At 41.8% G+C, this 25,823-nt stretch overlaps 2 protein-coding genes and 1 long non-coding RNA gene across 9 annotated transcripts in view; all 3 read right to left on the bottom strand.

Annotated features, from left to right (window-relative positions):
* Positions 1-4,355, bottom strand: part of snrnp27 (small nuclear ribonucleoprotein 27 (U4/U6.U5)) — a 193,561-nt gene extending 189,206 nt beyond the window's left edge. The window contains exons 1-2 of one of the 2 annotated variants that reach the window (XM_052067059.1): positions 4,175-4,355; positions 2,700-2,826 (exon numbers count right to left, since the gene is read on the bottom strand). In XM_052067059.1, the coding sequence (XP_051923019.1) occupies positions 2,700-2,826; positions 4,175-4,211 (164 nt within the window). In that variant the 5' untranslated portion in view covers positions 4,212-4,355. The remainder of the gene's footprint in view (positions 1-2,699; positions 2,827-4,174) is intronic. The other variant, XM_052067058.1, reaches the window with a different exon arrangement.
* A 923-nt stretch (positions 4,356-5,278) lies between these two features.
* add2 (adducin 2 (beta)) lies at positions 5,279-25,821 on the bottom strand. Of its 6 annotated transcripts, none has more exons than XM_052066990.1 (16): positions 22,782-22,927; positions 22,071-22,261; positions 21,585-21,726; positions 20,907-21,058; positions 20,719-20,799; positions 19,198-19,347; positions 18,557-18,700; positions 18,238-18,336; positions 17,960-18,136; positions 16,343-16,597; positions 14,819-14,935; positions 14,661-14,747; positions 12,279-12,405; positions 8,373-8,453; positions 6,575-6,608; positions 6,210-6,399 (listed from the first exon to the last, which is right to left on the bottom strand). In XM_052066990.1, coding segments are annotated over exons 1-16 (1,983 nt in total). In that variant the 5' UTR covers position 22,927; the 3' UTR covers positions 6,210-6,398. The 6 variants fall into 6 exon arrangements, with proteins under 6 accessions (XP_051922952.1, XP_051922947.1, XP_051922948.1 ...); XM_052066991.1 differs by having other exon boundaries at positions 8,373-8,450; XM_052066992.1 differs by lacking the exons at positions 6,575-6,608; positions 22,782-22,927 and adding an exon at positions 25,450-25,821 and having other exon boundaries at positions 5,279-6,399.
* Positions 9,121-12,272, bottom strand: LOC127601639 (uncharacterized). The gene is made up of 2 exons (XR_007962610.1): positions 10,794-12,272; positions 9,121-10,713 (listed from the first exon to the last, which is right to left on the bottom strand). It is a non-coding gene; the product is annotated as an uncharacterized LOC127601639 (long non-coding RNA).
* Positions 25,822-25,823: the final 2 nt, after the last annotated feature.

The following is a 25,823-nucleotide window of genomic DNA, read 5'->3' as shown; positions in this document are numbered from 1 at the left end:
TTTACGTCGGGCAGCAAGTTGGCCGACTGGTTGGCATGCCCGTCTTACAGTACTGATGTCCAGGGTTCCATTCCGGCTCCGTTCTTCCTGTGTGCAGTTTGTATGTTCTGCCCATGCCTGCGTGGGTTTTCTATGGCTACTGTGGTTTCCTCCCACATTCATGGTCGGTTGATTGGACACTAAATCGAACCTAGTGGAGGTGTGACTGTCTATGTGTGCCCTGCAATTGGCAGCTGACCAGATCAGGGTGTGCCATGCCAAACGCCCAAAGTCGTCTGGGAGCGGCTCCAGCACACTTGTGACCCTGGTGAGGATAAACGGTTCAGAAATTGGATGGGTGGATATTTTATGCCACAGACTTCCTGTTTTGAGGATGAAGCTTGGGTTCATTGGATCCATCCATCTACAGAAATTTTAGAGCCGTTTCCAGTGCTCATTCCATGATTATAATTTCTTAAATGGAAAATTTCACCACTGTGGCAAGATTGTTACGTTGCTCTTTTAACAATCAATTAATCTGTCGTTTATTTTTTTAAATGAATTGGTGAATCAGATGAAGACAAAATGTTTTATATTTCCATCCCTTTATTCAAAAACACAACTACATATTTTAACTGACAGTGGTGATATCGCACAGCCAAATTGTGATTCATGGTCTGTGTAACAGGTCAGAAAATGGGCTAATATTTTAATCATCAAATATCTTATATGTATTAAGTCCAAAAAAGATCACTAGGCTTTCACAGAGGACCACAGGAATCAGAGAAAATGTACTATTCGCCCAACCAGTATACATGTGTTTTGTGGACTTGGAGAAGGCATTTGACGTGTCCCTCGGGGAGTTCTGTGGGGGGTGCTTCGTGAGTATGGGGTACCGAACCCCCTGATACGGGTTGTTCGGTCACTATACCACCGATGTCAAAGTTTGGTTTGCATTGCCGGCAGTAAGTCGCAATCGTTTCCAGTGGAGGTAGGACTCCGGCAAGGCTGCCCTTTGTCCCCGATTCTGTTCATAACCTTTATGGACAGAATTTCTAGGCGCAGCCGAAGCGTTGAGGGGGTCCGTTTTGGTGGCCTCAGTGTTGCATTTCTGCTTTTTGCAGATGATGTGGCACTGTTGGCTCCTTCAAGCAGGGCTTTCAAACTTTCACTGGAGGGTTTCGCAGCCGAGTGTGAAGCGGTTGGGATGAAAATCAACACCTCCAAATCTGAAACCATGGTACTCAGTCAGAAAAGGGTGGAGTGCCCCCTCCGGTTCAGGGAGGAGATCTTGCCCCAAGTGGAGGAGTTTAAGTATCTCAGGGTCTTGTTCACGAGTGAGGGCAGGAGGGAGCGAGAGATCGACAGGTGGATCGGTGCAGCGTCTGCTGGGATGCGGACATTGTATCGGTTTGTCGTGGTAAAGAAGGAGCTGAGCCAAAGGCCGAAGCTCTCAATTTACCTGTCGATCTCCGTTCCAACCCTCAGGTGTCCGGGCTTTCCCTTAGAGATGAGGTGAGAAGCTCGGTCATCCGGGAGGGGCTCAGAGTCGAGCCGCTTCTCCTCCACATCGAGAGGAGCCAGATGGGGTGGCTTGGGCATCTGATTCGGATGCCTCCTGAACACCTCCCCGGTGAGGTGTTCCGGGCATGTCCCACCGGAAGGAGACCACAAGGATGACCCAGGACACGCTGGAGAGACTATGTCACCCAGCTGGCATGGGAACGCCTCGGGATCCCCCAGGGAGAGCTGGAAGAAGTAGCTAGGGAGAGGGAAGTCTGGGCTTCCCTGCTAAAGCTGCTGCCTCCGCGACCCGGCCCCGGATAAGCGGTAGAAAATGGATGTATGGTACTATTGAGAGTTGTTTAAGATTCTTTGTAACGAGGAGTAACCTTGCAGAACATGACACCTTGATCCTGTGACACCTTGTTTAAAGGAGACTTTTGATGTGAGAGTATATTGTCTGCTGGAGTTCTAACTACATCTGTGAAATCCTTGCAAGCAGGTAGCATGTAGCGGGGCTCCAAGTGAGAGAGCAGACAGCAGACCACTGAGAAAACCTGGTCATTAAGTCCAATAAATTCTATTTTTCTGGTTTTCTGTTCATCCTTCTGACTATCACGCTCATGTTGCCCAGCGTGCGCTGCATTAGCTGCTTTTTGACTGCTGCAACTCTGTTTTCCTTAAAAACCATTTCATTCATTCATCCATTCAGTGTTTGTTCTTCGAATGCCGTAAGTCATTTTCCCCCTTTGAAGCTTTTTAACATACTCTGACCGCAAGATAACAGGCGGTACTGGACGCAAACTGAGAAAAAAAAGTCACTCTCAAATCACAAAAGCTCCATAAGGTTTCATGTTCTGTGAAGGAAGGGAAGAGAGGACAGAAGACTCCACATGGGCTGGTCTCTGAGCTGCGGGTGATTGGGTTTTGTGTCAATGAAAGGCATTGATCGACATATGCCAAATACATACTTTCCCAAGGATATTGGCTGATTATAATCACTAACTCAGATATTCTTCATGTATTCTTTATGTTCTGTGGCAACATTGACTATTACGAGCTATGACAGTAGTTGCTGGGGGAGTAAAAGTTGAACAGCAACATATCAGGGCTTTACTGTACAGTTTTGTAATGTGTAACATTATTTCAAGTCAACTTTTTTTTCAACACAAAATGTATTAAAACTTAAAATTGCCTTAAAAAAAAGATTCCCTCACCTTGAACGTCTCCTGTGGGGAGATCGGGAACGACTTCTTCTCCTTTCTCTGTCACGATCTCGTGACCGATCCCTTTCCCTCCTCCTTCGATCACGTTCTCGTGAAGTTGAACGGGAACGCCTCCTCTCTGCAGGCAATCAGGATAAGAGTTAACATAGGGATACAAGAGTTGAACCCATTATGATAGCACTGCAGTATCGTATTTAGATAAATGTCATTACGAGTTCCGCTTTTCTGCCTTACAGTCACCAAAAGACAGAGGTGGCAAAGTACTCACGCTCTAAAATTAAAGGTGGAGAACACAAACTTGTATGGTAAATGTGGAAAGTACTGAGATTCAATGCCTATACTTAAATAATGGTTAGAAAAATGTACAGAATTTAAAATTGCAGTAAAAAAATAGAGATGCGCAATTATCGAGTTGCTCATTATCGGGCGATATTTGGAATTATAATGTTACATCACTTCATTTTATTGCATTTTTAAAAAAGTTCAGATAAAAAAAAAATAAATAATAAAATCAAACACTGAGATGGAAATACAATGAAGAACTCTGCTGTGTTGGTTGGTGCTCTCCTTTGTAGGCCTGTTGTAGACTTTCTTCTAAACTCGCTCAGTCTCTCATAATAAAACAGTGCGAGTCGTGTTGAACTTATCAGTGAAATGAAGAGCTCATTACTGCAGAATGAGGCCAGACGTCAATGTGCATTGAGCTTACATTAAATAGACATGGCATCGATCGTGATAAAACGAGCTTCAATAACTGGCCACTTAACACACTTATCGCTGAGAGAGAGGTTTGCAAGCCTACGAAAACATCTGATTTGGGGCTGAACAATTTTAGAAAAAAACAATAGCATTTTTTTCTGACAGATATTGTGATTTCAATGACTATTCGCAGATGAAACATGCGACACGAATCACCATACAGGAAATCAATTTTTTTCATTCTGACTTTTGTAGTAGCTTTAATTGGTAGACAACTGCAGACGAAACATTAGTTTATTGCCACATTCACCGATTACGGTTTCTTCATTTCTGATTAATTGAACAAAGTTGGTTCTATGTTGTCTTTTGTCGTGATATCACTCGCGGGAATTAAAGAAAGTAACGAGCCTATTTTCGACAAAGTAATGAGTTGAAAGTGAGATGGCGATGTTCAGGAAACGCAAGAAAGTAAAATCAAAGGTTATGGGAAAAGTAACTACCCAGGTTAAATAACGACAGGCAAAAATACGACCTAACTACGATAACTTTCGATTTTTACGTTGTTGCCTCTTACGACTGCCAGTATACAAACGTTTACTTTCTCACTGCAGGAAGCTAATGTCAAAAAGCACGTCTGTACTCCACAAACAATACAATACTTTCGAGGATGAGGCTAAAAAACAGCGAATATAATCTAGCAATTTATATTTAAGAACCTTCTTTATTCAACCCATACAAAACAGACACAGAATCATGTAGTTTCTTACCACGCCTTGGAGGAGTTCGACTCCGGCTCCTTCCCATTTCAACTAGTCAAATATTGAGCGAAAAAGTAGAAGGAATCCCACACGACGAAGTGTAGGACGAAGAGATTGAATAAATTTCTGCTGTATCTTTCCCTGTTCGCCACCTTAAAAGAGGAGCTTCCGCTGTGTCGAATGACAACTTCTGTTTAGCTTTTTGTTCTACTTCGCCCCCTATCGAGTCGGATGTCCACCTTGTTGCGCGACAGACGTTATTGACAGCGTATCGAAGGCCGTCGAAGCATTCTTTCAACAAAGGAAAATTCCAGATTTAGGTCCGTTTGCTAGTGCGCTGTTTGGCCTCACTTGTAGGACAACTTTGTCATACGAGCAGGACAACGACATGTTAGCTTGTGAGGCAAAACTGTGCACAAATTGACAACTGTGTAAAATTCAGCTACATGTTAATATATTGTACTTAACCAGTTGTACTTTTAGTGCACAAATGTCAACTCGTGCACAGAGAAAATTAGTAAACCTTAACCTTAAGCTAAATATCAGGGATATAGAATATATTTGGGAGAGACGGTAGTTGACTGTTTAGCATGTCCGCCTCACAGGTGCAGAGGTCATGAGTTCTATTCCGGCCACAGTCTTCCTGTGTGGAGTTTGCATGTTGTCCACGTTCTTGCTTGGGTTTTCTCTGATTACTCCAGTTTCCCACATGCCAAAAACAAATATGGCAGGTTGACTGGGCACTCGAAATTGTCCCTTGGTGTGACTGTGGGCAGGAATGGTTGTGTGTCTCTGTGCCCTGCGATTGGCTGGCAACCAGTTCAGGGTGTACCCCGCTGACTGCTCAAAGACAGCTATGGTTGGCTCCAGCATGGCCACGATCCTCATGAGGATAAAGCGGATTACAAAATGGATGGATAGCTGGAATAAATTCTAAAAACAATTCTCCATACGTAATGTGCTGCGAATGTTGCTATTTTTCTTTTGAATATACACAAACGCGTAATGATTGTTATGGTTGAAGCATCTTTGAGTATAAAGAAAAGCGCTGTACAATGCATATGACTATCATGAACAAAAGGGAAAATTAAGGACTGAGAGTGTCTTTTTCAGTTGATTTTGAAATAAAACTTTAATGACAGGTATACTGTATATACTTTATATGTATATTGTATGCATATAGAGTGGACTTGCAGCATTCACATACACATTGTAATATAAAATCATCAAAATCATGATTAAACATCGCATCAGTATTTGTTTTTCACCAACAGACTTAAAACAGAAAGTATATGTGATGGTTTGGAGGTTTATGCATACGCATAAAGAGGGATATGGACGAAGTGGAATGTTTTAGTGCCTTCAGTGTATTTACGAGTCTTTAAGCTGCAATTACAAGCATATTTTATAGCCACTTTTGTTTTCTTGCAAGACAGTATGATTTTTGCCTGCCGTTCATCTTTGTTGTATTCCTGCTATAATAGCATCTACATTCTGACAGATGTACAATTAACAGTTTTCAGAGCACAATCAGTAGATATTAGTACATGTTTCTAGACGTAATGCACATTTGCTCACATATGCACCAGCAATCTCAATGTGATATTTATAACTAAACAAATAAAATATGCTGTGATCAATCAAGTGCTTTTCTCGTGATGTTAAGGGACTGATTCGGGGTGGTGAATACAAATGATTTAGGCAATACGCAAAATGAGATTTGTATCTGTCACAGTAAAATTGGTTTGAACAAATGTAGGTGAATAAAATACATGAGAAATACAACGCCTGCATGATGAATAGAAGTAGCGGTAGGATGGAAGTGACCCACAATCAATAAATCTGTCTTTACTGGGTTGGAAAATGGCTTTGTTACTGACTGGTTTTGAAAAGATCTGCAGTGAACACCACCCAACTGTTTCTGTATTCTACGCAAAGATATATTTCACAGCAATATTTCATTAAGGTTTGGCGATAATCCACTCAAGTTTCTACTTTTTCTTTCTGTTTCTTGCTCTTTTTCAGGAATGAAGGCGGCTTGAACTTCTTCTTCTTTTTGGACGGGGACTTGGATGGCGAACCTTCCGGTGTGCCACCCTGTGGTTTGGCAGGCAGAGCAGCAGGTGTGGAGGTGTCGTTAGTTGAAAGAGCCTTTATCCCTTTCTCGAGCTCTTCAGCCTGCTTTTCCTCTTCACCTTCGTTCTGTATGACTGCTGAAGCCGTCTTTGCGTCTCCTGTGCCGGTAATTGTCATAAAATGCAAACACAAAGGCACAACGTTTTAGTAGTCAGGCACACAGTCTCGAATGTTTTTGGAGCCGCAAAGCCAAATGGCATCCAAGTACCGTACATCTTATCAGTGCAGATGGGCATGCGCACTTCGTGAGATGTGTGCGGTTTCTGTACTTACTAGTGAGACAAGACCAAAGCACCAGATGTGTGCCCTATGAATCAATTGCAGAGTAACACAGAAAAGGACAGACAGACAGACACAAAGGGACACAGGTACAGGAGATACAGTGGGTACATGGACAAATGGATCTGTATCAACACTGATGACTGAGGTAACAAAACATTTTGACTTGAGACACATGTAAACCTGCAAGCCACCGTTGATTGGCTTCAGATGCCTTGTAGGCTTGTTTAAAGCTAGCCAAAATGTTCTATTAGAGAAAACAGACAACAGCTAAAACTTGACACCCAATGTGACCCCCCTCAGCTGTGGAAGATACTGAATGTGGGACAGCTACAGATGTAACAATTGTTACAGCAGTAACGATCGATTGAAGAAAATAAAATGTTTAAAACATGGTTACGGGGAAGCACTGTTGTAACTGTTGCAGCAATGGCTGTTTGAAAGTGCTCTACAAATACAGTTGGAGTTGAGTTGAGTACGTTTTTAAAAAATGCTCTATATTTTAATCGCTTATTTTGAATCTAGACCAGGGGTGTCAAACTCATTTCACATTGTGAGTCACATACGGCCTCGGTAAATGTCAAGTGCGCTGGACCATTAAAAATGTCCATACTGTGCTATTCATAACCAAAGTAACACGTCTTTCCTTTGTTTTGGTCTAAAGAAGCGCAAGAATATTTGGAAAATGTTGAAATTTAATGAACATATTTTTTCAAAACATTTCATGAAGCACCTTAGATTTCCTTAGACAAATGTGCAATTTCCTTTTATCATTCACATGCAGTATATGCATTGCAACTGATCCCACTGATTGTAGAAAGGCACAAAACTTTAACAAGTAATATGGTATTGAAAAATATAGTAATGCATTTTAAGATTAAATGAGATTTATAAAGAAAGGAATTTTAAACCATTTACACATGTGCATATAAAATCTAAACAATTTAATCCCTGCCCACACCTTAGAAACTAAGGGGAGTGCTATTAAATGTGTAATGAATAAAGTATTCACATGTCCTTGATAGCGTCTGCTGTGTTGGGGCTGTCTGTCTTCTTGCTGTTGTCTTCTTCTCTGATCAAAACAATGTTGTCTTCTACTCTGATTAAAAACAGTGTGTCCCCTAGCGCATACTCCATGAATTGCACCTTATTACAAATATTCATTCCGTGTCTTTTATGCATTTTTTTCACTTTTAAATGATCCTGCGGGCCTGATTGAACCTCCTGGGGGGACGGTTCCAGCCCGCAGGCCATATGTTTGACACCACTGATCTAGACTGAGGTTTATCGTATGTTCTGCTCGGGGTAGTCACCTTTTTGAGTCAAGGCAGTAGCTGCCTCCTTTACTGTATATGATACTTTTTTAGTATTACATATTATTAGGGGGGAAAAAATGTCGAACAGTTATGCATGTGGCCACCATCACATCACAAGGTCACCAATATTTGAAAATGAATTATTTATGAATTGTCTACATCGTCACATTTAGAATAGTGGGAAACTACTTGGTCATTGCATATGTATCTTGACAGCCAATTCAATGTGTACTGCAAATGCTTATGTTATACTTGGATATCAGCTTGTAGGTAGTTAGATCAAATTCTACAGAGGTGGTGGTGACTACTATGAGGAGTAACATGGCCATCAGGGACAATTTGAAGCAAGAGAGGGTAAAAGCATAAGAGCAGAGTCGATCAGATTTGTTCATGGGAGACTGCAGCAGGCAGCTGGGTCACATAGCCAAAGTGCACGGCATGCAGGGCAGGCAGTGAGTGCACCTCAAAAGCCTCACCTGAAAGGGTGGGGTGATTGGGCAGAGGGCCCTTTGTGGGGGAGCTAGCAGTAGAAGAGTCATTTGCCACCTCCTCCCCTACTTACACAAAGCACAGAACAACATACTGACAGACTGAGACAATTCCTCAGCTGTGCAGAAATTGTAGCTGTGAGGCAAAGAAAAGCAGACACCCATGATGATTGTTGTACAAGGATGGGCATCTCAATACTGTGGTTTCGATATATTGATACTCAGATGTGTTGGGCAAAGTTTTCCTCAATATTTACTTATGAATTTGAATTGGGAATGAATGGATCACTTTCAATTGTTCAGTTACACTGCCACACATAGTGTGTATGGTTCTAGTCCGTGTCATGTTGACAAGGAAAGTTGAGACATGTCGTCAAATGTACAACTCTGACAGAGCCAGCACAGAGTGATGGAGCTCGGGGAATGGTGAAACCAAAGCGTGATATGCTATTATCTTACACCACTCAATGAAGTTGTCGTGGTGTAAGATAATAGAGTTTCACAATATGTTCAAACATCTGAAGGCCACACCCCACAGCCACAATGATCTTGAAAAGACAAGCTGCACCAAGCTTGACCCAAGTAGAAAGCTTGCAAAAAGGCTAAGTGTATGCAATTACACAGCACCTTGCGTTGTGTTGCCTTAATCCTTAATGTTCATAATCACAATCTGATTTCACCACAACACAAACATATTTACAGTTAATTCCCAATGGTAATCATCACAGAAATTAACATTTTTCCAGTCCGTCATTTGTCAGCATCCTGGGCACCCGTCATATTTTCAAGCATAAGCAAAACTGTGATTGTCAGTCCTTCATTGTCATTTCGGTGGCTCAACGTCAGAAAACAGGTGAGCCGTGATTGGTTGTTACCCGAGCCCTGAGCAACTGTGATGTCATTTTCACCCGACAGAAAATGGCATAATGGCCGCCCCTGAGATGCATAAAAATGGGTGGATTTTAATACTTAAAAATTATTCCGCAAAGACAATATCAATCAGAATGCCATTTTTTAAACTAGTGGACACGCAGAGAAAAGCGCTGAGGATATTTCTGGGAACATGATCATCACACCAAGGGCCAATGACAAAGATGACCGAGAGGTATGAGCAACGTTTTAGGCAGTGGAAATCTGGAGCAACACCCAGACATCTAGATTCAGGGCAAGTTTCTTTATCCTGCCCATAAGACTTTTAAATAACAATATATGGACTCTGACTGCAACCGCCACCACCCACAACACCACACTCTTCTTCAAGATCCCTACAATACGACAAGTTTATAATTAGTGGAATAATGCTGCTAAAATTATGTTGACGGTACAATACAATCTCTACGTCACTTTATTCTCTTATTTCCATCCTTCTATCATCTGATCTGCTTATCTTCACGACGGTCGCGGTTGTGCTGCAGCCTATCCCAGCTGCCTACGAACGTGTCTGTGTGCGCATGTGTAAATGTCGTTAAGTCAAGAAGAAGGGTGGAAAATCTTGTCTCAGTGTGCTTCGAATGATCAATATAGAAGCTATCGTGGCGGCATCGTGGTTGACTGGTTAGCGCATGTACTTCAAAGTGCAGAGGTCCATGGTTTGATTCATTCCTGTGTGGAGTTTGCATGTTCACAACGAGCCTGCGTGGGTTTTTCTGGGTACTCCTGTTTCCTCCCACATTCCAAATACATACATAGTAGGTATATGGAACACTCTATATTGTTCCTAGGTGTGACTGAGTGTTTGTTTATGTGTGCTCTGCGATTGCCTGGCAACCAGTTCAGGGTGTACCCCGCCTACTCCCCAAATATAGCTGCGATAGGCTCCCGCACGCCTGTGACCCTTGTGAGAATAAAGTGGTTCAGGTTATAGATGGAAATTACCGGTATATGCATAGCGCTATTCTGTTTAGTTTCTAATTCATTGGTACTGTGAGCAAAGGTGCCAAAATTTAATTTAAAATGTGCCCTGACCGTGTGTTTATTGAATCACAATAAAGAATTCGCACTTCAGGTTAAGACAGGGGTGGGCAAACTTTTTGGCTCGGGGGGCTGCATTGACTTTTAAAATTTGACAGAAGGGCCAGGTCAGCACGAGCTATGGTACAAAAAAAAACGGCATTTGTTGACAGTTCATATCAAACATTAACAGAACAAAAGCATGAAAGTAATGTATTAATATACTTTTTAAAATGCCAACAGTGTTGTTTACCTATTTTTAGCCTGTGCATTGCTGCAGATGGGTTGTGATCACACCAGTAGAAGTAGAGCGATACAGAGGTCCTAGGTGGTCGATAACCCCCCCCCCCTGTTCTGCAACTTCAAGTCAATGCGCCACCTGGCGGTGAAATGCGTGTCATTACAAGTCCAATTGAAATGAATGCAATCATTCACATCGAACCTTAATTGTGGACCAACCTTCGGCGGGCCGGATTAAAAAGACCAACAGGCCAGATTTGGCCAACGGGCCGTAGTTTGCCCACCTCTGGGTTAAGACAATCATTCTCTCCTGTCCTCAATACTGAAAGCAGACATTGGTTTTATGTTTATTGAATATATTGATGAAGTAATTATGTAAGAACTACACTTATGAGTTTGAATATGCATGTATTTTCAGAGGTCTGAACACTCAATCGAAGCAGGTATAAAAATAACTTGTTTTATTCGGAATGGATGAGTAAGAATCAAAACCTTTGCAGAGGGGATTTAAAGAGGATAAATTGATTTATAATGGACATTTCTGGTTCAAATCAACTTAGAATAATAAATATACATTTTCCAATATACGTATTCATATTTATGATATTTATTTGACTTTTTTATTTGTAGGTATTCTTTACTATATAATTAATTTAATGTGAATGACAAGTATTTGTCATGTGATTTGCCCTTAAGTGAAAAAAAATGCAACAATAAGAATTGGTCGGTATCGGTATTGATGAAATTGCAAGACAATGCATTGCCTTTCATATCAAATCCAAAATATAGGATAGCGCCCATCCCTTGTGTACCGACTTAGATGATGAATTGTTGGATATAAAAAACACTGTATAGAACAGATCTCGGGCAACAAAGACACAAAACACATAGTTTGACATAAGGCAAAACATCTCACAGTGCCCAGACCAAAGCAAGATGAGCTTTAAATTTTGGAAAGTCCAGTACAGTGCCTGTTCTTTCTGCGGTTTGCGTCCAAAAATAAGTTCAGTATGTTTGATTCGTTGAAGTCTTAACTTACCTGTTAAGTGTAAATGTCAGTGTGAATAGTTGTTTGAATACTACTGACATGTTGTCCCTCTGAATGATAGACTAAATCAGATGAGATAGAGTGAGCTGACAGTTCAACTACTAAAATGTTGCAATGTTTGCAAATAGGCGGCCCGGTAGTCCAGTGGTTAGCACGTCGGCTTCACAGTGCAGAGGTACCGGGTTCGATTCCAGCTCCGGCCTCCCTGTGTGGAGTTTGCATGTTCTCCCCGGGCCTGCGTGGGTTTTCCCCGGGTGCTCCGGTTTCCTCCCACATTCCAAAAACATGCGTGGCAGGCTGATTGAACACTCTAAATTGTCCCTAGGTGTGAGTGTGAGTGCGAATGGTTGTTCGTTTCTGTGTGCCCTGCGATTGGCTGGCAACCGATTCAGGGTGTCCCCCGCCTACTGCCAGAAGACAGCTGGGATAGGCTCCAGCGCCCCCCGCGACCCTAGTGAGGATCAAGCGGCTCGGAAGATGAATGAATGAATGTTTGCAAATATACCTTGCTGGTTTGGGATGCGTTATGGATTGTGAGAAAGTTAATTCGGCTGTAAATGACAATTTTAGCTCTATAGCTGAATGGAGAAAAAAAGGCTGTCTTCAAATGAGACAACGCACAACATTTTGGTCAAGACTGGCTGGATAAAACCTACCATTGGCCCCAATGTCTCGTTTCTTCTGCACTTCCATGCGGTAGTCCTCTAGCTCCTGGTCTGTCAGCTGATTAAAGGGGTTGGGGGTTTCGGGCTCTGGTGGTTCTTGGGGCGGAATGACCGGTGACTGATGGAAAGGACAAAAAGAAAATCACAGCTCCTAGCTATATAGAGAGGATTTGCAAGGAGAAACAGTTGTGTTCACGATAATAGCAGTTATTTCCATGTTCTTCATACATCAACCATGATAACCAAAAAGTAAGGGCGGGATGTGTTTATTAACCAAACAATTAATCGCGGCATCATACAAAAGTCTTTCAAATAACCATTGAAAGGAAAAAGGCTTGGAAGCAAATAAGTACGTAGATTTACTCAACATGTACAGTTATACTCCCTTAGGTTTATTTGAAGCGTAATGTTTCATCATCATCATCATCATCCTAAATTCCATCACCATAGTGTCATTTCTTAACAACAACACTGTTGTATGCTGTACTTAATTCAGTTGATTGTTTTATTGAAATCTGTCAGCTTTGCACAGGCTTCATCCGAAGAAGTGTTGCCATCTTTTACAAAAGCAATAAGAAGCAAGTTGTAACAACTCAAAACTAAATAAATAGATAAATAAAATACAACAGAGATGAAGCAGAAAGCATTTGACACTGTCTTACACTTAGTGAGGAGTTGCCTTTTCCTAATAATACAGTACATGTACACTTGTTTTTGCATTTACTTTAAGCATATTAAACTTCATTTATTCATTCATTTTCCGCTTTATCCTCACAAGGGTCGCGAGGGGTGCTGGAGCCTATCCCAGCTGTCTTTGGGCAGTAGGCGGGGGACCAGGGTTCCCACTCTTCCACTTGCTTTTTATCTATGGACCTTTAAGGACTGTTGAGGGTTAATTTAGCCATTTTTAAGGACCTTTTCTCCATTCAGCAGGGGATTCACGTTGGATTTAATGAAAAGAAAGCCACATATCACTGAGCTGGTGTTCAAATCATTGCTTCCAAAGGGAGGGCACATCTTTTTTTTAGGGGCAATCAGCTAACCCTTTATTTGATATACTGTATGTCAAATTTTCATTTTCCTAATTGTCAGGTAGGAAAATGAAAAAAACTAATTCATTCTCAAATAAAGTACACTAAGAAAATGTTTAATATAGAAAATATAAAACTTCAATTTATTTTCCAATAAAAATACAATTTTATGGATTTTTATTTTTATTTTAGGAGCTTTCCCTGAAAATGAAGGACAATTAAGAACATAATTTTACAACTTCTTTTTTGATGGATTTTAATGAACTTTAAGGACCCTGGGAACCCTGGGGACACCCAGGACCGGTTGCAAGCCAATTGCAGGGTGCACACAGACGAATAACCAACCGCGCTCACACTCACACCAAGGGACAAATACGAGTGCTCAATCCGCCTGCCATGCATGTTTTTGGAATGTGGGAGGAAACCAGAGTACTCGGAGAAAACCCACGCAGGTCCGGGGAGAACATGCAAACTCCACACAGGGAACTGGAATTTAACCCGGTACCTCTGCACTGTCAAGTCGACGCGCTAACCACTTGACCACCGGGCCACCCTCATGTTAAAGTTGCAAAGCTTTCAATGATCATTTATTAAACATGTTCAACTATAGCATAGCTACTAATGCAAACAAATAGTCAGCCCTTTCAACACACCTTTCATGACAATATCTAAAATGTTACGATGTGGCCTAATACGAATAATTAATTGCTGCTCATCCACAACTTCTCAGCCTTGGAAATCTTCCATTTCATTACAACAAGTGATTGCAAGGTTTGGGCAAGTATTTGCAAGTATGCATGTGACGGCTCTTGAGCAATGGTAGTTGATTCGTACCACAATTATTTAGTATTATTCATCAATCACCATTGCAGAAAGTATCTAAAGGAAGCCAGCTAACGTTACCTCCATCACCTCAATGTCCCTGTACTACCCAAACGTTACAACTGCTTACTGGGAGTTACACTCTCCACCTCACTCTGTCTTGTGGTTTCGGAAGCCAGTGGAATGTTGTCAACCTGGGCTGGAATACTCGTAGCTCAAGTTGCAAGAAGCTGGTCAACCTCATCCAACTCAGATGTAAAGCAGTTCTCTCTGCGTAGTTGGCAATTTGACTTATGATTTATGCACAGCTGACTTTGTATGTATGTATGTGTGTGTGTATGTGTGTTTAGCACCTCTAGTAATGAGGATGTCAAGTTTATCAGTAATTATTTTCCTACATGTTTTGCTATGCAATGAAATAAAAGCATTTAAATGATTTTGAGCTTTACACACATTTTAAAGCCCACTGCTATTACTTTGAACACAACGGTATAGTATGTATAAAGACACTGCGTTTTACCGGAGGACTGTCATCCGTTACCACACTGGCGAGGACCTGAGACTGAGGCCCTGCTGTCTTCATGTCTTGACGATTCTGCTCACGGATCTAAGGTGGAAAAATAAAGCAAAACAAGTGTACTGTACTTGAACACCAGTGTTCACAGTCAGGTAGGTTACCTTGTTTCGTGTCTCGATGACTTCCCGAGGGTTAGTAAAAAGAGGCACAAACTGGTTTGGGTTTTCTATTTTGATTGCGGTACTGGCGCCTTGTGTCACTTCTTCTGTCTTCATCCACTGAGGGAGAGAGACAACAGTTGGTTGACAAAACACCAAACTCTCTTTGCTATTTAATGAGATGACGGACTTCCAAAGTGTACAGTATTCCATCTTCCTCTTGAAGATGCTTATTTTTTCTGCCACCAGAGGGCAGACTATGCCGCAAACTCAAAAATCGAGTTGAGGCCGTCTTCTCTGCATTGCAGTGCTGTATTGAGGTGGGCTGGAGGCGGTAAACAGTGTGGGAGAACTAGCTCCTCCCAATGGCATGAAACGGATGTCCAATTTCCTTTTTCCATCAATTCAACTATCCATTTTCAACATCACTTAGTCCTGTCGGCTGTGTGGAAACTGGAGTGCAGTGGTGTAGTGGGGATTTTTTAAGTGGGTGTACGCGATTCTGGGATGTTCTATATATACATACAGAACATCAATCATAGGCTACAACACCAGTTGAACTAACGTTAAATGTAATGTTTTACTACTCCAAAATAATCACAGGCCAACATTATTGAGCATAACTCGCCTTAGAACAATGAACAACAAACATTTAAATAAAAACTGAATGTGGCGTCGGGAGAAGTGGGTTGCCGGCGTACCCCCGCGTACCACACCCACTACACGCCTGCTGGAGTGTATCCCATGAGCTGACCAAAACAGAGAGGCAGGATAAAACCTAAACTGATCAATAATAGTGACAAGAAAAATAGATGGATATAAAGGCAACTATAAAAACCTCAATCGTACCAATCAGTGCAGCTTCAACCATTTTCATTTGTTTTCAGGAAACAAAAATAGCCCCGGCGATGGTCACTCTGACAACAATAAAAAATACATTCCAAACCGTTGAAATGCTTTTACTAGACTTGTTGAAATTATGATATTGAGCATTAGCTGACTTTGGATGAGTGGTAATAAGAATACCAATGCTTCTTATTTCTATTGTGCTAAGACATTGTGGACACATACTGTACAATGATTGAGATTGGGCTGCGCTCGGTCCAGGGCATGGGTGGGGTGGCCATCGGGAATTTGTGGAAAAGATGTTCATTTTCCCAAAAGGCCAGTGTATTGATGGGTCAGTCCAGGCCATCATGGCCAGACCCCTTCCCCCAGTCACCGATTATTTTTGGGCATGTTACTGCCTCACCTGGTCGCAGACTACATTTTGGCGCATGACGGCCCATCGACGACAATTTGTCAAACCATGATGCAAAGGTTGAGTGAGGTTGAGAGGCACTGAGTCAGGATTCTGCTTCAACTGTGCAAGATCACATTTTTGTCACAGCTGACCAACAACCTGACACAGTAATAATCGACCCAATAAAAGCCTTATTTGGATAGTTTATGTCCAACCAAAACCATTGGTTCAAATATATGGTAGTATTCTCCAAATTAATCCCATTTTCAATACTACATCCTTACAGTGGTGCGTTGGTGTCCAGGACTGGTTAACTCCTGGTTGACTTTCTGGTAGGTATTGGGAGTGTTGAGCCATCGAGTTCTCTCCTGCTGTTGGCGATGGGTAAAATGGTGCTGCTTGAGACCCAGAGGAACTCCATCCTCATTGAACTGGTGAAAGGCTGTGGTGGTTGCAGGAACCTCTATATCCTTTCGTGTTTGTGACCGTGATCGTTCCAGCAGCAAAGGAAAACGGTAAGCATAACCTGTACGGTAACCCTGGAAGAGACCAAGTGGTAAATGTTTATACAGTGGAGGCTCAAGTAACAAAATTAATGAGTTCCATAACCTGAAATGTCCATAAATAAAAGTCATGTTTCTCATTGAAATGAATGTACCGGTAAGTGCAATTAATCCGTTCAAGCCCCAAAACTAAGTTATACTTTTTTTAAAACAGTGTCCAGTTGAAAATAAATGTAATGCAAAATAGAAATAAGTTGAAACATACTACTAGAAAGAATTGAAACTCGAACTAGTATTCACCTATTTACTGCTTGTAAACTTTAACGAAGGAGAGGAGGAAAGCTAGCAGCTCCTCCAGTGAAACTATATATTGTTTTTTGTCTGGTTCTTTTCTAATTTATTGGTTGATTTTGGCATACTGATCAGGGAAACTTGGCTGTCTGTTGCCAAATAATTACAAGGTGGGACCCCATTTTTGCTACACATTGCTTTTTTTTTTACTGAGTTTTTTTTTCTTTTTGCCTCGCTGAAGCTATCACAAGCGAGCGTTTTCTGTCTACAGAAGGCAGCACTTCTTTGGAGGTGACACAGCAGCTTCTGGCATCTCTGATTGGGGGGAATGTACTCTACATAAGTGGAATTCCACATCGCGACAACATGACTATTTTGACATGATTCCACCGACATTAAACATTGCATCTTAAGTAAATAGATGCTCCAATTCAATAAATAATAGGCTGTGGATAGTATTTGTTTGATGAAAATGGACTCTATGCGCGGCAGCTTGTTGCATATTTCTGGTGGGAAGATTCGGAGGTGGACAAGCTTCCAGTTTTAAGCCACCATACAATGTGGTATTTCTTGTGAAAAGTTTAACCGAACCTCTACTGCTCCTCAGATTCTATCATGTCCTATTTTTAAAGCCCGCTACATTAACAGTAACTACCTCAAGACTGTATATCATGAGTTGAGCTAATTAATGGATGCCAGAAAGATTGACACGCGGCCAACGTTTTTCTACCAGATGAGACAGGTTTAATGTGTCCAAAATGGTTCCTATTGTTGTACTGTCTTGTCCGCCACCACAGAGGAGGGCGGCGCTGCCTAGCTCATGTGACAATATGTGAGTCGGTGGACTTTACTGGATGTAAATAGATATGTGTGCCACAGAATAAATAAGAAAGCCAAGTAAGATAAAGGTCACATCAATATGACGGTATACGGTACTGCATTTGTTTTCTCTCCTGTTCATTAGTTTGGTTTATGGAGGATAATTAACAGAACGACAAATTAAAAGGGATGTCTGTAGTCTCATTTTCTGTGCTATGGTAAATTTATTGCAAAATGTAATTAATTGCAAACGAAACCAGACAACTTTTTTTTTTTTAATTGACTCACCAAATTATCTAGAGTCCTCATTAAGGCTTCAAACTCATGTTCTCCAATGCGGCTCTTTTGCATCGGGCCAAAGGTCGACCCAGCCCAGCCCACGGTGCCAGCATGATTGGGTTTATGGGTGGTCCGGTCAAGTAAAATCAGGTTCTGTTCACCACCGGCACTGCACATTGCTGATACCTGGCATACATCAAGTGAATGATCAAATTGAATAATTTGAAAATGCGGCCATGTAAATGAGTACGTTTCAATAAGGTGTTTGTGTGCATGTGTGCATGTACCTGGATTTGACAGGCAGCCTGAATGTGGTAGATTGCGTAGAAGGCCTCCTCCACAGATTCCCCCAGGGCCACTATGCCGTGATTTCTAAGCACCAGTACCTTCACATAATTGAAATCCATGATATAATCGGATTAAATTATGAGGAATTAGATGGCCATCCAAGTGCATCCAGAGGGCTTTCCTAAAAGTGCTCCTCTCGGAGCAGTGCTACATTCACTAATTAAGTATCCATTCTTTGCACCCATGAGGAAAGCACAACACCGCTGCTGAACAAACCACTATTATGTAGGGGTGATCAACCTTTTGTAGTTTCCTAACCTTACAGGTGGGCCCAAGGCTCTTCTGAAGCTCCACACGGTCTTCCTCGACCTCCATTACTCCGTTGTATTCATAATAGGCCACATCTCCAACCAGGAGGGCTTCATTGGACAATGGCAGTAGGCCGCATTTCATAGCTGACACCTAAAGGCAGACAATGGTAGTGAAAACTCATAAAGAAGTATTGACATCAACATACACTATGTGAGACAGTATGTATATATATGAGAGAGAGAAAGAGAGAGAGAGAGAGAGAGAGAGAGAGAGAGAGAGATAGATAGATAGATAGATAGATAGATAGATAGATAGATAGATAGATAGATAGATAGATAGATAGATAGATAGATAGATAGATAGATAGATAGATAGATAGATAGATAGATAGATAGATAGATAGATAGATAGATAGATAGATAGATAGATAGATAGATAGATAGATAGATAGATAGATAGATAGATAGATAGATAGATAGATAGATAGATAGATAGATAGATAGATAGATAGATAGATAGATAGATATAGATATACACACACACACCGACCCACACACACATGCAACCTCATGAAATAAAACATTGGTTTAAATTTGATTTAGGACAATTACAAGAAGCCATTAATCACCACTTCCAAGGTGACTTACTGCTGCTGTGGCCGGTGTGTGGAGGTGAAGTAGGCATCGGGCATCCGGTCGGGCTGAATAGATGGCTGAGTGCAGGCTAAACTTGTCCGTGTCCACACCAAGGTTTGCATTGCCCTTCTCCACCATTTCACCCAAGATATTCACCTTGACCTAAAAATTATCCCACGGGTAGTACGTGCTTCACGGGTGAGAACATCCATTGATACACAACTATGACACAACAAGTAAGACACCCTCTTAATCTTTAAAATGCATTCAGCATAGTTTTAGTGTACTATTCAGACATTATTAAAATTTGAACACAACATTTTAGCTTACCACACAACACTTGGTTGTTTGAATAGAAGTTGTAGTATTTTATATGATTGCAACCAATATATTGTCCCTTTATAAAGCAAAGAACCATTTTTGGGAACCTTACGTTACGGTAACTTAATTTCTAAAATACGTGCCCTTTCAGTCTTAAAGAGGAAATATTACTTTTTCATTGCTTTGTACACTTATTCGAGTCGCTGGAATGCCTGCCTATCTATCAAGTGTATAACTGAACAAAGTCAATCTTTTATTAACTGCCTATGCCCGAAAATTTCAATTTCAGGTCATTTACGCAGTGTCACCCACACGAAAGTATTTCAGTCCCAAGAATTATCCGCGAGGCTGAGTGGCGATCCGGCATTTCTGAACAACGTCTGGAGTCGACACAGAAGCACAATCATGTCAAACCCAAAAGGCAAGCAGAACTGGGGTGTTGGCTCAGAGTAGCTTTGGCAAATCATGTTATCAGCATTGGCTTAAGATCACTGCCATATTCGAATGTTCGGCAAAGTTGCTGACGTGGCAGTGGAGAATATTTCAGTTTGCCAATGTGTCTGCTGCATTTGCCACAGGCCTCCGCACACTTGATTTGCTGTCTTGGGAATGAAGTCATGCTTCTACAAGTGAATATGCAAATTAAGATTTTACATTGTCGATATGGGAGCCGACTTTTCTCCTCCGACATCGTGCTGCTTGAGAATAAGAAGCCGCTCACCTTCTCGCAACACCCTCAGCCTTCACCCGCTTGTCCTGGAAATAAAACTTGTATTCTGCACTGACCCCACTGTAGAAAAGGGTGGAGTGAGCAATGGCTTATTTGCATGAGGTAGAACCTCTGGCCATCCCCCAAAACATGCTAATTTCAGCGAGCTACTTTAATTTGTGAAAAACTTTGCGCGTCTCTTTTAAACTTGAACCATGTGTTATTTTCTGGATAATTGGCAAAGCAAGATTAATAATACTAAAAGGGTAGGAGTTGAAATTTAAAAACAATCTAAGGACAGTAAACAGTTGTCATCGATCATTTATAAATAAAATGCAATAAATATTAGCATTAAAAAGTAACTGAAAAGAAATGAAGTTCTGCAGCATAAGTTTTGAATTTTAGAATACTTCAATGAGGGTCCTGTAAGGGCAACTAAAAGGATCGTATCTGAACTACATTATGAGAAGTATGCATGGTTCTTGGAATAGCCTACTACTAACCAGGCTTGATCCAGTAACTTCGCTGTAGGCCAGACCATCTTGTAGCACCAAGAAGTGTTCCTGTTCTTTGCTAACCCGCAGCTGTCAAAAAAGACAAGACACATCATGAATGACAATATCACTGAAAACGGAGTCATAACAAACCACTGTGATTAGAAGTGTTTCAACGCAACAAAAATCAAACAAACAGTGAGACAGGTGTGACTGATCTGGGCCCAGCCATAGAGATCAAAAAGACGATGGACACTGGCAAGCTTGCAGCGCATCAGTCGTTCCCCTTTCACCATGCTGCCAGAATCCCAGCCTTGGAGGTCATTAATGGGGGTGACCATCATCATGTCTGGAAGGTAGACAAAAACATACACATTCAGACAAGGAGATGCACACGAGGATATATTGTGACTGTAGGTCTTGTCCTGAGATATTATGAGATGGGGCTATTCATTATTCGATTCAGGGGCTCGGAGGATTGATGCCATTGTGACTAGGGGGGTTCCAGTTTTCCATCCTTTTCTGTTCCTGTATGTCATACAAAGATGCTATCCTCAAACAATCACAGAAGTACAGTACATGTTTAATGCAGAGAGGCTGCGATAGCAATGGGACGGAGGCAGACAAAGAGTACAATTCCTGCAATGCAGTGGCTCTGGTAAAATGATCTTTAACATTGTAAAAGCTATATTTTACTTACATACTTCCTTGAATAAAAAGCAATCATTTTGCATATTGAGGGCCTGACAATAACTATTTTGAAATCAATTCACCCATATTAAAGGTAAGAGGACACAAAACAATCGATCCAGGACAACAACAGTTTGGAAAATTCTGGAATTTGCACTACGCACTCCATCATAATTTATACATACTAGATGGGGAGACTGGTAGGGTTGCAGGGGAGCCATGCACGGCCATGTAGTCAGCCAATTGCCTGAGTGCCCAAAGGTTTGATGAGCTGCCACCCTTCTTCATCTGCTCCTGGATAAGCGCATCCAGCTCCTCCTTGAATGACTGCGCACATGCAAGAACATGTTCATGGGAAATACTGTAAATACAATGCTCTGCGGTTTTACGATCAAAATTCAAAATGTCTGAGTATTACAAACGATGCAACATCGGTTCTTTTACTTTGAAAAATTTCTGAATCTTATGTAGTTGATATTCTACATGCAGAAGCACCGCAATAGATAGCTCAGTGAGAATGAAATAGAGTGTAGCATTTGTACTGCATCAGCACAAAAGTGATACTTGAGGTCAGATTGATTTTCGGACAGAGTTACAACCAACCTCATCATTTTATCCCACTCTTGACATTTTTTATTTTATTGGAGTTCTGTCGAGCAGACCGAACTCACCGGACTCTGAAGAAGGCTGGAGATGTGTTTCTTAAGATGCGATCCAGAGCCAGGAGTTGAATGCTGAGGTGATTGGAGGCCTTCGGGGACCCCATTGCTGGGGCTCCGCTGCACTGGGGTTTCAACTGGGGTCGGAGACTTGCTCATCTTCCCCACTTGCTGTGTCACAACCACGGCTTGGTCGAGGACAACTGACAAGCATATCATCGGAAAAATAATGACATTCATACATTACACGCCAGAGTGCAAGGAGTTCAATTCCATTTCCCCGAGTTGCAGTGTGTCCCAACTGACAAGGGTTAATGATTATCAGTCAATCACAGGGCTAAAACCGAGCAACTGTTGACACTCATACTCACACCGACAGGCAATTTAAAGTGTCCAGCTGATCTAACATACTATACATGGTTTTGAATTGTGGCAGGAACCCAGAGTACCCCCTGAGAGTCATGAAATCTCCACACAGATAAGCACTAACCCATTTGATACAAAAACAAAGTGTTTACACTTTTCGGAATTTACTCTGTTCCCCACTTCAGACATTGCGAGCTGATTTACGTTACCAGACCAAAATGAGACCGTATATCACTGGCAGAAGGAAGCATTGAGCACAAGTGGAATGAGTTCATATGCAGGCAGCGCCATCAGAAGCATTAACTCGAAGTAAAACTGCAGCTGAGCTTGATAAAGGTAAAAAGAGAAAAGAATTACCTTCACGAGCTTTAGAAAACTGGGGCCTCTTCTCAACTGTGTATTCACACACATACTCACATTTTTGCACACATTGCTGCAGGGAGCAGATAAGGTCCCAAAACACCCCACACCCACGTTGACTTAATAACAGCACTCGCAGCATATGAGTACATACAGTAAGAGTAGACTGTGTATCCATAGAAAATGTTCTTTTAAAACCAAAGCTTACACATTATTGGGTGAGGAGAGTCTGACATGGCTCTAGTAATAACACTGCACTTGTGGGGGACAATGGGACCATCACATTTGGCAGGACTGTATTATGATGCTTTGCTTGACATTCACATGCATGTTGCAACTGGACTGTAAATGGGTCTACCCAGAGTGGTTTTGGGAGCACCGACATCCATTGGAATAATTACCTAAAGTACTTCTATATTGATTTTCTTTGGCTCCACTTTCATTATGGTCGAACCAGAATGGACGTGAATATTCTATTGTGATTCTCACAATGTACTTCATATAATAACTCAATAATCATCGAAGCAAGGAAACAAAGCATTTTTCACATTTTATTATACATTGTCTGGAAAAAAAACATTTACATCTGGATTGATCATTGGGTAGAAAGTCAAAAAGACCACCTATCTTTTAACAAATATTTATATACTGTATACCGGTATATATATACACTTGAGAAATACCAAGGGCTCAGAGAGGAGCTGGAGAGAGCCTGGAAGGTAAAGGTGACAGTCGTGCCTGTGGTGGTCGGAGCACTCGGGGCAGTGACCCCCAAACTGGAAGAGTGGCTGCAACAGATCCCGGGAACAACATCGGACATCTCAGTCCAGAAATGTGCAGTGCTGGGAACAGCAAGGATACTGCGCAGAACCCTCAAGCTTCCTGGCCTCTGGTAGAGGACCCAAGCTGAATGGAGGACGGACACCACCCGAGGGGTGAGACGAGGAATTTTATATATGTACCGGTAGTAATCAAATTACAACTGGCTGTTGACTTGTCTAGGGTAGACCCCTCTCAGCAGCAGTAGGTCCAGCTGAACTGCAAAGTGCAATCTAACTGTGCGCATGGGTGGAGTTTTCTTTCTTTTGGTATTTTCATAGATGGGCACAAGGGCATTTGCAGCATTGTGGGAGTGAACACAGCCAACTTGTTTTCCATCCAATGGAAGTGGTTCCCCTCATTCCTTTTAAATTCAGCGCAATCGAGGCTCAGAGTCTTTGACATTGCAGAAGCAAAAGTAGATTCACTTGAGTCAGTGCACAAAATTTAAGCGGGCAAATTATTTTTATAAGGAACTGCAAGCAGACTTCCATGGGTGGATGATCGCAGATCACGGCTATGAAATGGGCACTTGTAAACATTTGAAATGACTTGGATATTTAAAAAGTCACTGAAACTACAGCTCATCGTATCCTGTTTTCACTTACACTGTATATACTGTATACTGTATTGGAATATTGTATGTTCCAATGCACTGACATTGCAATGAAACCTCAATTCTGCAGTTATATCCTTGTTATAATATCTGTTTTATTTACATCTTATTATACTGTGTCTTTTCACTTGTACTCTTCTTCCATAAATGTTTGATATACTTTTTGAATGGGAGTGGAACCTTGAAGAAGCCCTTGAGGCTTCATTCATTCCTTGAACTGTTTGTAACTGACAAATAAAGAAACAAACAAGCAAACACATTGGACTGGTTTTGTGCCAATTGCAGGGCACGCAAACCATTCACCCCCACATTCACACCTAAGAACAGTTAAACATCTTTGTTGAACCTAACATGTATGCTTTTGGAATGTGGGAAGAAACCAGAGTACCTGAAGAAAACCCACACAAGCATGAGGAGAACATGCAAATTCCACGCAGAAAGACTGGAGTCCAAATTTGAACCCCCATCCTCAGAACTGTGAGGAGGATGTGCAAACCTTTCGATTTCGTTGCCTATCAGACAGACATTTTTAAAATTGTTGAAACATGCTATATATTGTAGAATCGATGTTTGATGAACTGCTCCAGTTGTACTGTATATAGGCCTGTACGACACATGCAATCCGACAGGCATTGCTTCGATAGTCACGAAAACGCAGCTCTATGTATCAGCAACATTTCACCGGTGAGGGAGTAAACAATATCGATAAAACACCCTCATCGTCAAACATTCCCTTGTGGGCTGCACGTTGCCTGGCTGCCTAGCAACACTCACACGCAACGCAGCATCAGCACCAGCCGAGCCAATGATGAGGCTAATGGACTCTTTCTTGCACTGTCTGGATGTGAAGGCCGACAGCCACGACACAGCGACTGCTGGTGTGCGCTGTTCGCCTTGTATCGTCAGGAAAATCAAATGTGTGACAAATACAAGGCATGCACGGGCGTGCGAGGTGTCCAAATGCGATTTCTAAGCATACAACTAAACGATTTTGCGCCCGACATAAAGAGAATATTTGACGTGAAAAAACAAAAGTGCATAAAATGCACAGAGGAGGGGGTCGATGCTTTTCAAGAGTGGGATTGTTATTTTTCTTGGAGCTTCAAATCAGCAGCGAAACGCACACACGCCATCTCGTGCACGGATAAGGGTGCATGCAGTGCAACGCCCAAATCCACAAATCACCGAGATGTCGAATGCAATAAAACGATTTGGAGAAAGTGGACTGACCTCAGTGTTTTCCCACGACGCCTCCACTGTGTGGCTGCAGAACACCAAATGACGACGTCAAAGCAGGCAGATGTGGTCGGCTGCAAATGTGTTTGCGACAGCTCCGTTTCTTTGTCAGAGCATACGATGGCAAGTCAGTGGACCATGATGCTTTTCATTGCCGTCTGCGCCGTGGACCAGCCCACTGCCACGCCTGTTCCGTCTCAAACCGTTACACAGCAACTCCCAGTTTCAGGACAACATGCAAGGATTACTCCTGTGACGCCGGTTTGGATTTCCAGCGCCGTGTATAGAAACGTTGGCCGATAACATATTATGGTCCGATTAAGTCGAAACGGTTGGACGCCACCTGCTGTTTGGAATCGGAATGAAGA

The sequence above is a fragment of the Hippocampus zosterae genome, chromosome 6 (assembly GCF_025434085.1).
Source record: "Hippocampus zosterae strain Florida chromosome 6, ASM2543408v3, whole genome shotgun sequence".
NCBI classification, from domain to species: domain Eukaryota; kingdom Metazoa; phylum Chordata; class Actinopteri; order Syngnathiformes; family Syngnathidae; genus Hippocampus; species Hippocampus zosterae.
The sequence above is the reverse complement of the archived record's forward strand: the minus strand, read 5'-3'. Positions and strand labels throughout refer to the sequence as shown.

Bases quoted from the DNA above. Each gene is read 5' to 3' on its own strand.
- add2 (XM_052066987.1), bottom strand. From the start codon at position 22,926: ATGCTGCGAGTGCTGTTATTAAGTCAACGTGGGTGTGGGGTGTTTTGG. The intron at 14,936-16,342 runs GTAAGGATGTAG...TCTCTCCCTCAG, and splicing joins CTGGACACCAACGCACCACT to TGGATGAAGACAGAAGAAGT. The intron at 12,406-14,660 runs GTAAAACGCAGT...CCTTTCCATCAG, and splicing joins TAACGGATGACAGTCCTCCG to TCACCGGTCATTCCGCCCCA.